The 12,437-nt window shown below is 40.3% G+C and overlaps 1 protein-coding gene across 3 annotated transcripts in view; it reads left to right on the top strand.

Annotated features, from left to right (window-relative positions):
- The first annotated feature begins 481 nt into the window (after nt 1-481).
- BMS1 (BMS1 ribosome biogenesis factor) overlaps nt 482-12,437 on the top strand; it is a 47,255-nt gene continuing 35,299 nt past the window's right edge. For 2 of the 3 annotated variants that reach the window (XM_027062596.2, XM_015069056.3), the window contains exons 1-8: nt 482-620; nt 2,236-2,445; nt 3,412-3,602; nt 5,227-5,306; nt 9,412-9,600; nt 10,238-10,380; nt 11,124-11,245; nt 11,559-11,752. In XM_027062596.2, coding sequence (XP_026918397.1) covers nt 2,270-2,445; nt 3,412-3,602; nt 5,227-5,306; nt 9,412-9,600; nt 10,238-10,380; nt 11,124-11,245; nt 11,559-11,752 — 1,095 coding nt within the window. In that variant the 5' untranslated portion in view covers nt 482-620; nt 2,236-2,269. Of the gene's footprint in view, nt 621-683; nt 1,260-2,235; nt 2,446-3,411; nt 3,603-5,226; nt 5,307-9,411; nt 9,601-10,237; nt 10,381-11,123; nt 11,246-11,558; nt 11,753-12,437 lie in introns of those variants that run through there. The other variant, XM_027062595.2, reaches the window with a different exon arrangement.

Here is a 12,437-nt window from a genome sequence, read left to right as displayed (position 1 = left end):
GCACAGAGCCCAACGCAGGGCTTCAACTTACGGACTGTGAGATCATGACCTGAGCTGAAGTCGGACGCTTAACAGACTGAGCCACCCAGGCGCCTCCAGCTCTTGTCATCTTTAAGGAAAGGGCAGGCAAATGTGTCAGGGAGACTCCCAACCGTGGGATATTCCATTAGGCCACGGAGGGACGCGATGCCATTGGCATTTAGAGGGGACGGGTGCCGTGACTCCGGTTGACCAGGACTAAATATATTACTTCGTCTTTCATCCTGCACCAACGAACGAACTCCAGGCCGCACTGTCAGCACAGCCTCCGGGGATCCCGGGCGAGCGGGACGCACGGGACCCTGAATCCCAGTATTCGCAGTGCTGCGGCGGTCTCCGCCAGACAGGAAGCCCGGCGGCGCGGGGCATGGCTTCAGGTTGGATCGCAGCGCGCAGTCGTCTCCTGCGCCCCTCCTCAGCCAATCAGGAGCCTTTCTTCAGGCTTTTCCCAGACTCGCCCTTGCGTCGGTCTCTTTCTTTTGCCTCTCTGTTTCCTGCCGGCGTGTTTAGTCCGCGCGTAGGGCGCATTTCCGTTTCCGGCGCTGTCCATGCGGACTTGAGAAGAAGCAGTTGTGAACCCGGTAATGGCCGCGGGTTAGGGGAGGCGGAGGTGGTGGGGTCCCGGGACCTGGGGTTCTAAGAGCTTTGCTAGTCGCACTTGGCGAGGTCCTTCAGGACAGTCTTTGCCCCCAAAGAGCGCCTCAGGCGCTCAGGTGGAGAGTCACACGTCGTACCTGCCGGAGACTTGCTGCGAGGTCGTTGGGAATGGCTGAATGAATTCGTGCGGAGAGTCGGCACAGGGTGGGGAGGTGACAGGGAGAAGTGAGAAGTTTTTTCTTGGCGGGGTAATCCTAGCAAGTGGCTCAGACCTGAGCTACATCTGTTGATTCCCAGTTGTGCTTTTCCCATCCCTCTCCGCCTCCCCCCACGCCGTCCTGAAAGTGCGAAAAGTGTCAGTACAAGTTCCGGACCAAAACAAAGTAGAGAAGAAAAATAATGCCCCGAAATCACATAGCTGTTTAGTTTCAAAGCGTTCCCTGAACTCGGCTCCCCTCACTCCTGGGTAGTGTTTCTTGACGTTATGCTGGTATATACGTGGACTTTCTGTTTGCGCTGGTGCGTGCCCGTGGGAAATCTCTGATCGCCTAAGTTCAGCCTTCTGACTTCGCCCTTACTGCGTGGCATGGAAGATAGTGGTTTGGATTTCCTTTGCTAGTCAGGTAACAGCTGTCGTCCCCTCCTGGCAAAATGCCTCGTACATCATAGGCAGACACGAGTATTTATTGAGCTGAAATTAATTCAGTGCCTTAACTGAGTGAAGAGACTTTTTGTTTTGTTTTAATTAACCAAGCGCTCAGATTGTATACAGCCTGGTTTCCTTAAAAAGCTCACTAAATCTGGTGGTTCTCAATTAATGGGCTATGAATTCCCGGGATGCTCAGAAATCTTTGTAAGGGTTTCTGCAAATCCGTGTGGTCTCCAGGCATCCTCCACAACCAGCCATAACTTACACATGTAGATGTTACTGTTTTTGTTTAAATGTATATACGTGATTATTATAATTTAAAAATTTTACAGTATCAACAGGTACTAGAAAGTAACACTGCCATCATGTTGGAGGTTCATTAAAATGCTTTAAGTTTTAAAAAGAAAATGTCTTCAAAATACTTTAAGTTTGGAAACCACTTCGTTAGTCCAATTGATATTAGGTGCTGAGCTGTCCAGTATGGTAACTACTAGTCACATATGGCTATTTAAATTTAGAATGGAATTAACTAAAATTATATACAATTTCAATGTTTCAGTTTCACTGGATACATTTTAAATCCTCAAAGCCACATGTGGTTAGTGGCCAGTGTGAAAGTATAGATACAATGGAGTATTTGCATCATTGAAATGGGTAGTGCTGATATAGACACTTAAGATGAATAAAAAGTAACTTAAGCAGAAGTAACTAACAAATCTAATTCTAGCATAACAGAGAATTGAAATTAGAGATAGTATTAAGCAGTTTCTATCCTTGTGTGAACACATATCTCTAGCATAACAGAGAAATGAAATTAGGGATAGTATTAAGCAGTTTCTATCCTTGTGTGAACACATATCTCTTCCTAAAGAAATAAATGAAATTTACTTTTTCCTTGGGTGTTGTCTGGATTGTAAAATGCTCCCCCCATCCCTGCCTCATCAATGTAGGTTAGAGTTACTTGTGAATTAGTAAAAAGCCACTATGGAGACTAAGGACCAGAAGAAACACAGAAAGAAAAACAGTGGGCCCAAAGCTGAGAAGAAGAAGAAACGGCATCTGCAGGATCTCCAAATTGGAGATGAGGAAGATGCCCGGAAGAGAAACCCCAAAGCCTTTGCAGTACAGTCTGCTGTGCGGATGGCTCGATCCTTTCACAGGTATTTAGCTGGGGTCTAGCTGTTTTTCCATTTATCCTTTTTATTCTTATTTATTTTTAAGGTTTTATTTATTTATATTGAGAGAGACAGAGACAGCACAAGTGAGGGAGGGGCAGAGAGAGAGAGGAGAGAGGAGAGAGAGAGAGAGAGAGAGAGAGAGAGAGAGAGAGAGAGAGAGAGAATCCCAAGCTGGCCCCACACTGCCAGGGCAGAGCCTGATGTGGGGCTTGAACCCACAAAGCTGTGAGATCATGACCTGAGCTGAAACCAAGAGTCGGACACTTAACCGACTGAGCCACCAAGGCACCTCCCAAGATGATGCTTGGATTCCTGAGTCTGTAACAACTTTGAAGGACATGAAGGTACATGCGATATTCCTTTTACTAAAATGGGAACATGTAGTCTTCCCTGTGGAAGCCACTTTGCCTCCAGTATCAGCCTGTTGATTGGCTTTTTTTTTGCCCAAGAGAAAAGCTTCTGAGTTTTTCTTTATAGAATTTGTTTGTTCTGTAGTAATAGGTGTGCTTGTGTTTTTTTCTGAATTTGTTTCATATAACTCATAGTAATAAGTAGCTTTATTTAATGAGTCCTTATTATATGCGAGGCAGTGTACTTTAAACATTGCTGAATTAAATTCTCCTTATAGGAGAGCCAAATTTAACTTGAAAGCCTCTGCTGCTATTCATTGTGATCTTCTGCCTGCATGTTTACCTTTTTTTTTTTAAACCATTACAGTCATCTAGTAAAACAATTAGATTTAAGTTGTGTGTAGTTTTCAGTACTTTGTATTGTCGAAGTCAGTTTGTTATGTATTTACTGAAGGGGTCATTTGGATTGGGCCTAGAAGTTAACCAATTAGTTGTATCCATGTTGTCTGTTCTGCTGTCTTTTTAAAAATCGTTATAAGGATGATGTCCTTCATATTTTGAAAGTGGATTTACTTTTTTTTTTTCTTGTTACAAATAGGACTCAGGATTTGAAGACCAAAAAGCATCACATTCCAGTGGTTGATCGAACTCCATTAGAGCCCCCACCAATAGTGGTAGTGGTGATGGGGCCTCCAAAAGTTGGAAAGAGCACTTTGATCCAGTGCCTAATTCGGAACTTCACTAGGCAGAAACTGACAGAGATCAGAGGCCCTGTTACGATCGTGTCAGGTAGGAGCGTGCTACCCCAGGCTGATATGGCATATGTTGTCTGAGGGACAGGCTTGGCTTTGTTGAACATTTATAAATGTTAAAGTAATATTGTCACTTCATATTACTTCTCTTGTGCTGAATTGACTGTAGCTTCAGAAAAGGATAGATTCCCAAAAATAATGATGTAGATGTATACCCTATTCTCACTGCTACATGGATTTGCTATCTATGAAAGGTTTGGCAGGCCTGGGCACCCTGGGTTGGTCCTGGTGACCACCTTCTTTTAACAGGGAGTGAGTATCTCTAGTATGTCAGGCATACCTGCTCGCCCTCATGAAGCCACATTGTTATGGAAGTGAGGGAGTTTTCCTCTCTTTTTCTGTGAGAATCTGCCTGCTCTGGGAGATGGTGACATTTCTGTTTGAGGGAAAGTGAAACAAATTCCCAAAATGTCAATGGAAGAATCTAAGATTTCTTTGTTGTTGGTGGTGTTGGTGTTTTAAAGATTTTATTTTTAAGTAATCTCTTTACCCAACATGGGGCTCAAACTCACAACCCTGAGATCAAGAGTCGCACACTCCACCTACTGAGCCAGCTAGGTGCTTCTGAAATTCTTACTGTAGCAGTAATGTAGTTGGATTGAGACTTTTCTTTATCTTAAAGGCATTTCTATCATTTTAACTGATTTTGTTTTCTTTCTTTGTTTTGTTTTGTTTTTCTTTTTCTTTTAAGTAAACTCTACCCCCATTGTGGGGCTTGAACTCATGACTCTGAGATCAAGAGTTGCATGCTCTGGCTAAATCAGCTAGGTGCCCCATTTTTTTTTTTTTTTTTTTTTTCTTTTTGAGAGAGAAAGAGGGCACAAGTGAGTGAGGTGCAGAGAGAGAGAGAGAGAGGCAGGGGTAGAGAATCCCACAAGGGATAGTGAGAGAGAGGAGCAGGGCTCACCCAGAGTGGGGCTCATGTTCACTAGAAGTGGGGTTCGAGCTCACCTGAAGCAAGGCTCAAGCTCACCTGAAGCTGGGCTTGTGCTCATCCGATGTGGGGCTCGTGCTCACCTACAGCAGGGCTTGAACTCACAAACTGTGAGGTCATGACCTGAGCTGAAATCAGATGCTTCATAATTGAGCCACCCAGACACCCTAATTTTTTTTTAAGTAATCTCTAACTCTAAGTTGGGGCTCAAACTCGTGACTCCGAGATCAAGAGTAGCAGACTGATTTCTTTTAATTTAGAAATAACGATTGTTCCATGAAGATTCTGTTACATTAGGTTTGAGGATGTTTTTAGCTATAGTGAGAACATGGGAAACTTTGTTAAAGAACGAAATGTTGGCCTGCTGCTGAACAGCAGGATCACGGTCAGCATGAAGCTTTCTTGTGTGTCCATTCCAGTCAGAATTTTCCCTATTTGAGCACTTTATTCTTGTACATAGACTTTTGGTATTATTTATAATTAAAGAATATAGATAGCAAGAAAACAAAGGTGGAATTTATTAGTTTTCTCTCATAAAACTGAACTTCTGGCATACTTCCTGTAAGTGTGTATGGTACTTTACTGGATACAATTTAAAATAGTAATTAGCGTTAATAGCTACATTTTTCCAAGATTTTTTTAGAAGGAAACTTTTTGTCTTTTATAGGTAAAAAGCGCAGACTTACCATCATTGAATGTGGGTGTGACATTAATATGATGATTGATCTGGCTAAAGTGGCAGATTTGGTAAGTCAGTAGGGACAGTCTGAATTTCTGAGGAGGACTTAACAACAGTGTGGTAGATTATTTTATAGCTTATGTTGAAGGAAAGAAAGGCATACAATTATTAAAGGAATGATGAGTCTAATCAGGGATACCATAGATGTGTTTGAATTGATGATGATGATATTGTTATAATAAAAATGGAATATGCACATTGAAATGTATTCTCAAATCTAAAAGCAAATTACAGAGAAAACATTTAATGATCGTTGCTAATTAAGATATATAGATAGACATACTGACATACAAATATATAATAGTAAATACTATTTCGTGGACTCTTATGAGGCACTGTGCTAACACCTTTCTGGAAATTTAGTTCATCTAATCCCCCAGTATGTCCTGGAGGTAAGTAGGTATTTTCTCTAGTTTACATAGGATGAAATGGAGGTCCTAGAAGTTAAGTAGTTTGTCTGAGGATGGGGACTCTGCTCTTGATGGTGCCAGAACCTTTGTTCTTTTTTCTTTTTAGTTTTTTTTTTTTTAATTTATGTATTCATTTTGAGAGAGAGAGAGAGAGAGCACACGCACAAGTGAGTTGGGAGTGGGGCAGAGAGAGAGGGAGAGAGAGAATCCTAAGCAGGCTCTGCACTGTCAGCACAGAGCCCGACACAGGGCTCAAAACCACAAACCATGAGATCATGACCTGAGCTGAAATCAAGAATCAGATGCTTAATTGACTGAGCCACCCAGGTGCCCCCAGAACCTCCATTCTTAATGATTATGACAAAATAAGTACATGAGTTGCCTTGGAGAAGTTGTCAGAATTTATGATAAAAAATCTAGACAGAATGCAGCATATGGAAATTGTGTAGCTTTGATTGCATTTAATGGTAATCTTCATTAAGTTCTTTTTTCTTTGAAGTGTATTTGTTTATTTTGAGAGAGAGAGAGAGCAAGCATGATCAGGGGAGGGGCAAAGAGAGATGGAGAGAGAGAATCCTAAGCAGGCTCAGAGCTGTGAGCACAGAGCCTGATGCAGGGCTTAAACCCATGAACCGTGAGATCATGACCTGAGCTGAAATCAAGAGTCAGACGCTTAATTGACTCAGCCACCCAGGTGCCCCCAGAACTTCCGTTCTTAATGATTGTGACAAAATAAGTACATGAGTTGCCTTTGAGAAGTTGTCAGAATTTATAATAAAAAATCTAGATAGTATGCAGCATATGGAAATTGTGTAGCTTTGATTACATTTAGTGGTAATGTTCATTAACTTTTTTTTTAAGATTACTTATTTATTTTAGAGAGAGAGCAAGCATGAGCAGGGGAAGGGGAGGGAGGGAGGGAGGGAGGGAGGGAGGGAGAGAGAGAGAGAGAGAGAGAGAGAGAGAGAGAGAGAGAGAGAATCCCAAGCAGGCTCCGAACTGTCAGCGCAGAGCCCGATGCAGGGCTTGAACCCACGAACCGTGAAATCATGACTTGAGCTGAAATCCAGAGTTGGACGCTCAACCAAGTGTTCCTAGTTACATTTTAAATTAACAAAAATAAATCCAATTAAAAAAAACGTAAGGCCGTATTGATTAGGAAGATAGGAGTAACAGAGGCCTCTTTTTGTTTGTTTTTGATTCAACAATTTCTGGAAAGCTGCTTGGTGACCAAGAGCTACAGATTTATCCTGTGGCCTAGGAGGTCTTCTAAAATAGAAAATAAAAAGTAATTTAATGTGAATGTTATAGCTGTGCCATTTTAATATCAGAAAACTAAATACCATTCAAATTTTGAATGCTACTATTAATATGCTACTATTAATAAAAATAAGTGTTATTGTCAGTAAAAAATAGTATAAACATATTAAATCTTGTGTTTTTGAAATGATTAAAGTAGATTCGCGTGTAAGTCATTGTTTTTTGTTTGTTTTTTTTTCCATTGGTTTGTTTTTTGTGTAAAATATACAAAATCCCTAAGTACAAAAAGCATACACATATTAAGAAAGATATTTTTCATATACATCTTTTTTTAAGATTTAGGAACCCATGTATTTGGTAAATATTCAAACTATACTACAGGGTACAATGCGTGTTTTTCCTGCTCTGACCCCTGGTCTCTCAGTTTCCCTCAAAGCAGTATTCTTCTAGATATGTATGGAAATATACATGCAACCCTTTTTTTTTCTTTTTTTTTTCAACGTTTTTTTTTTTATTTATTTTTGGGACAGAGAGAGACAGAGCACGAACGGGGGAGGGGCAGAGAGAGAGGGAGACACAGAATCGGAAACAGGCTCCAGGCTCTGAGCCATCAGCCCAGAGCCTGACACGGGGCTCGAACTCATGGACCGCGAGATCGTGACCTGGCTGAAGTCGGACACTTAACCGACTGCGCCACCCAGGCGCCCCTACATGCAACCCTTTTAAAGCGCACACTGTTTATTATATACACTGTTCTGTACTTTGCTTTTTTTCATTTAATGTGTCTTAAAGGCATGTAAGTACTATAGCTCAATTTCATTCATTTTAAGTATTTCATTGTGTGTACCATAATTTATTTAACTTGTCTTATGTTGATCGCTTTGCTCTGGGTTGTCTGTCATAAAGCCTCCTAAGTCCCAGCAAAGACACATACAATACATGGATTTATGTATATGTGCACGTGTGTGCATTGAAGGAATAATACAGGCTTCATTTATCTTTAGTTGACAAGATTGTCTGCTAAAGGACTGTTTGCTACCTATTCTTGTGATTCTACAACGAACCACTTGCCCCTTGGCACGCTATGGTGTCAGATGGGGTGTGGTGATACTCTACTGCAAGCTCACTCACCTTCAGCCTGGTCCAGTGGCGAGGAAGAACTGCGCCAGCTTGGCCTGCGGTCTGCAGTGGCGGCTGCATTTTCTCGTAGTGCTTGGTGGCCCACCTTCATGTATTTTGTGCCTTAGGATTATGACTGTTCCTTAATTTAACCAAAGATAAGTTTTCCTGGTTTTGTGTGTGTGGTTTTTTGAATTAGCTACAAAAAGGTGAGAACAGAGATGTCTTTAATATGTTGTTAAAACTGGAAGTTTCTTACTTCTAGAAGAATCAGCTCTGAAGTTATTTTGCATGTTTGACGAGTCAAAATTTTATTATTATTTTTTAATGTATATTTGTTTTTAAGAGAGAGAGAGAGCCAGCAGGGGAGGGGCAGAGAGTAAGGGAGACAGAAAATCCCAAGCAGGCTCCACACTGCCAGTACAGAGCCCAACATGGGGCTCGAACTCTCAAACTGTAAGATCATGACCTGAGCCAAAATCAAGAGTCAGGTACTTAACTGACTGAGCCACCCAGGTGCCCCAGAAGAGTCAAAATTTTAAAGATTGTCTTATATGCTTCTATTTTCTTAGCATTCATAACTTTACTATTTTCGGATTAATTCTAAACTGGAAGCTTTTTTTAGTGTCTGAGCAATTGCATGTGACAAATTAACATAGAAGTTTTCCTACTGTATATCTCCCAGCAACTTTTTTTTCCTCTGTTAGAAGACTGAAACGAAAATGTTTGATTTTCTTATATTTTTGCTATTTTTCATTGATTACCACTTTGTCCCATTTTCTGGATGTCAGAGATCTGTTATTTGGTTTTCCTGTTAGAGACCTGTTATTTGGCTTAAAAATACCTTACACAAAACTTTATTTCTTGAAGTGAGGACTTTTCCAGGTGAGGGGCAAGTTAGACCTAGCTTTTTCTGAGTTATTTCTAATATATCCAAATTCTTGAAGTGGAAATTTATATTGTGGTGGTTATTGCCTCATGGTTGCCTTTTGGGGAATGTCAGAGGGTAGTATTTTGTCTGTCATGATGATCCCTAAGTAATGCTTTGATTTAGTCTAGAATAGGAATTGGCAAACTTTTTCTGTAAAGGGCCAGATGGTAAATATCTTAAGCTTTGCGGGTCATACTTTCTCTTACAGCTACTTACTTTGTAGTTGGAGTGCAGACACAGGGGTAGACAATACATAAATACATTAATGTGGCTGTGTTCCAATAAAACTTTAGTTATAAAATAGGTCATGGCTCAGATTTTGTCCACGGACCATAGTTTGCTTATGGTCTATTTTGGGTAGTTTCCTTGAGTAATTGTGTTTTCTGTTTTTAGGTTCTGATGCTTATAGATGCCAGCTTTGGTTTTGAAATGGAAACATTTGAGTTTCTAAACATCTGTCAAGTACATGGCTTTCCTAAAATTATGGGCGTTCTCACTCACTTAGATTCCTTTAAGTATAATAAACAACTGAAGAAGACAAAGAAGCGATTAAAACACCGGTTCTGGACAGAAGTTTACCCGGTAGGAAGAGAATTAGGTTTTTAATACTAACACTATAATCTTAAAAAAAAAAAATAGGAGGAGTAGGAGAGCTTAACAAACATCCCTTCGGGATTCACCTTTGGAATTTCCTTTATATATCTGTTCTTATATATCAATTTTTTCTCAAAATAGTCTGTATTTCAGATCTTTTGGTGTATCTCTTTTACTCTGTAGCCCCCCAGCACCAGGCAGTATCTGGCTCTAAGTATTTTACATTTGTGATTGTTTAAAAGAGTTTGTCAGAAGTTTCTCCTAATTATAGGACCAGCAACTACAGTGCATACATATCGCCACTCCACCCTCCCCTGCATACTGCTGTGGCTCAGCGTCATAGAATTTTTCATGTGTCTAGGAGCCTCACTGCCCTCTCCATGCAATACTCCAGACACCACTGCTTGGCTGGAGAGCAGTCTTGAAGCTAAATGTATTTGCAGTTCTGACTGTACTAAGCCTTAACAAGATGAGTCCTGAAAGAGGCGGAGAAGTTCAGGAAACATTGAGAAGTGGCATGCCAGAAGTCTCCCTTAAGATTGCGTCTTACTTACACATCTTTATTTTGATGTAGTATTGACAAGAATTTAATTGAAATTTAATTTTTGGCTTTTTTAATGTTTAGGGTGCTAAGCTGTTCTACCTTTCTGGAATGGTACATGGAGAATATCAAAACCAAGAAATTCACAATCTGGGCCGTTTTATTACAGTTATGAAGTTTAGGCCTCTTACGTGGCAGACCTCTCATCCCTATATCCTGGCAGACAGGTAAAAACTGCATGTGAAGTTTTTCTTCCTGGCCCATATATTTCAAAGCTACAAAGGTTAGAAAAAGAGCAGTAATAGAGCTTACTTAGTGCTTATTTTTTAATAGTAAGGGGGCATTGTAGTTGGTGGAAGAGATCTACTTCTTTGTATCATTACCTAAAAGGTGCTGTGGCTTCAGGAGTAAAGTATGAAACATTTAGAAAAATGTGAGGATTTTGGAGCATTTAAGGCTATAAGATGTGGTCCTATCCTGCTTTTTGAACCTTAATTTTCAGTGATAACTGTCTTTGAATCATTGTGCTCCAGTCACCCAGATGTGTCCTGTGCTTTCTTTCCTTTATGCCTTTTATCAAATTGTCTTCTCAGCCTGGAATCCCTTTTCTCTACTTGCCAGAATTCAAGGCACACCAAAAAAACTCAGGTTAAAGCTTAATCTTCTTCCATGAAGGGGTTTTCTGGATATGTTCTAATCTCTTCTTGACTCCTGTTGCGCATTATTTCCCATTTCTGGTGTCTTATTCACAGAACGTATATCACATAAAGCCTAAGAGCGATACAATCATTTGTTTGCTTCTTTTCGTCTGGTAGATGGTGAACTGTGCTTCATTTTTTCTGTATTTTCTATAATTTTCTAAACAATATGTTTAGTGAACTAGTGAATTTGGTTCATCTTTGACATGTGAAGGGAGGTACAAGAACTTTGACATTTATTTCTGCTATATGATTGGGTTTTATTTTTCTAGGATGGAAGATTTGACAAACCCAGAAGATATTCGAAAAAATATCAAGTGTGACCGAAAAGTATCTCTTTATGGTTATTTAAGAGGAGCACACTTGAAAAGTAAAAGCCAGATTCACATGCCAGGTATCGTTTTGTTATAAAATATACCGTATTTGTAGAACCATTAGGATGGCTTGCTTCATTTCTCAGGAAAGCTGAAAAATGGCCAAGCAAGATAGAGCTACATTGCTAGAAGTTTTAAGACTAACCCGACTCTGCCTCAGCTCACAAAGGTGTTGAGTTGACCAAATCCCTCTGCTCTGATGGTGTCAGCTAGCTAGAGAGGCACAGGACCAGTGTCAGATGATACCCTTGTGGTTGAAGTCTTCCAACTGTGGGCCATTTTTGCCAACAGTTGATACGCCTATAGCTGAAGCTTTCTGTGTCTGTCTTCCAGGTGTAGGAGATTTTGCTGTGAGTGACGTCAGTTTCCTCCCAGACCCCTGTGCGCTTCCTGAACAACAAAAGAAGCGCTGTTTAAATGAGAAAGAGAAGTTGGTTTATGCGCCGCTCTCTGGAGTTGGTGGTGTGCTGTATGACAAAGATGCGGTCTATGTTGATCTTGGTGGCAGCCATGGCTTCCAGGAATCGGTGAGAGGAAAGTCACAGGAAGTGATGTAGTCAGCTTTTACATACTGAAGCTTTTTTATCTCTATTGGTAATTATGGTAAAAACCACAATGCGTATTGTAAATATACAGATGATGTAGTTTTACCAAGGAGAAACTAAAAGTCATGTCCTCCATTCTGTTGCCAGTACACACAGGGGATCCTAGGTCTTCTAGTGTGAACATTGCATGCGGTTTGTACTTGTACTTCCCGTCTCTCTCTATACAAGCATACCTCATTTTATTGTGCTTTGCTTTATTGCATTTTGCCAAAAATTTGCCTTTTTTACAAATTGAAGTTTTGTGGCAACCCTGTTTCGAACAAGTCTGTTGGTGCCATTTTTTCCAACAGCATTTGCTCACTTTGTGTCTCTGTGTCACATTATGGCAATTCTAACGATTGTTTTCATTATTATGTTTGTTACAGTGATTTGTGATAAGTGATTATCGCTTACTGAAAGCTCAAATAATGATTAGCGTTTTTTAGCAATAAAGTATTTTTAATTAAAGTATGCACATTGCTTTTTTAGACATAATACTATTGCACACTTAATAGACTACAGTATAGTATAAACATTAACTCTTATATGCACTGGAAAACCAAAAAATTCATTTGACCCATTTTATTGTGGTAGTTTAGAACTGTACCCACAGTATCTCTGGAGTATG

Source organism: Acinonyx jubatus, chromosome D2 (assembly GCF_027475565.1).
Source record: "Acinonyx jubatus isolate Ajub_Pintada_27869175 chromosome D2, VMU_Ajub_asm_v1.0, whole genome shotgun sequence".
Lineage (NCBI taxonomy): Eukaryota > Metazoa > Chordata > Mammalia > Carnivora > Felidae > Acinonyx > Acinonyx jubatus.
The sequence above is the reverse complement of the archived record's forward strand: the minus strand, read 5'-3'. Positions and strand labels throughout refer to the sequence as shown.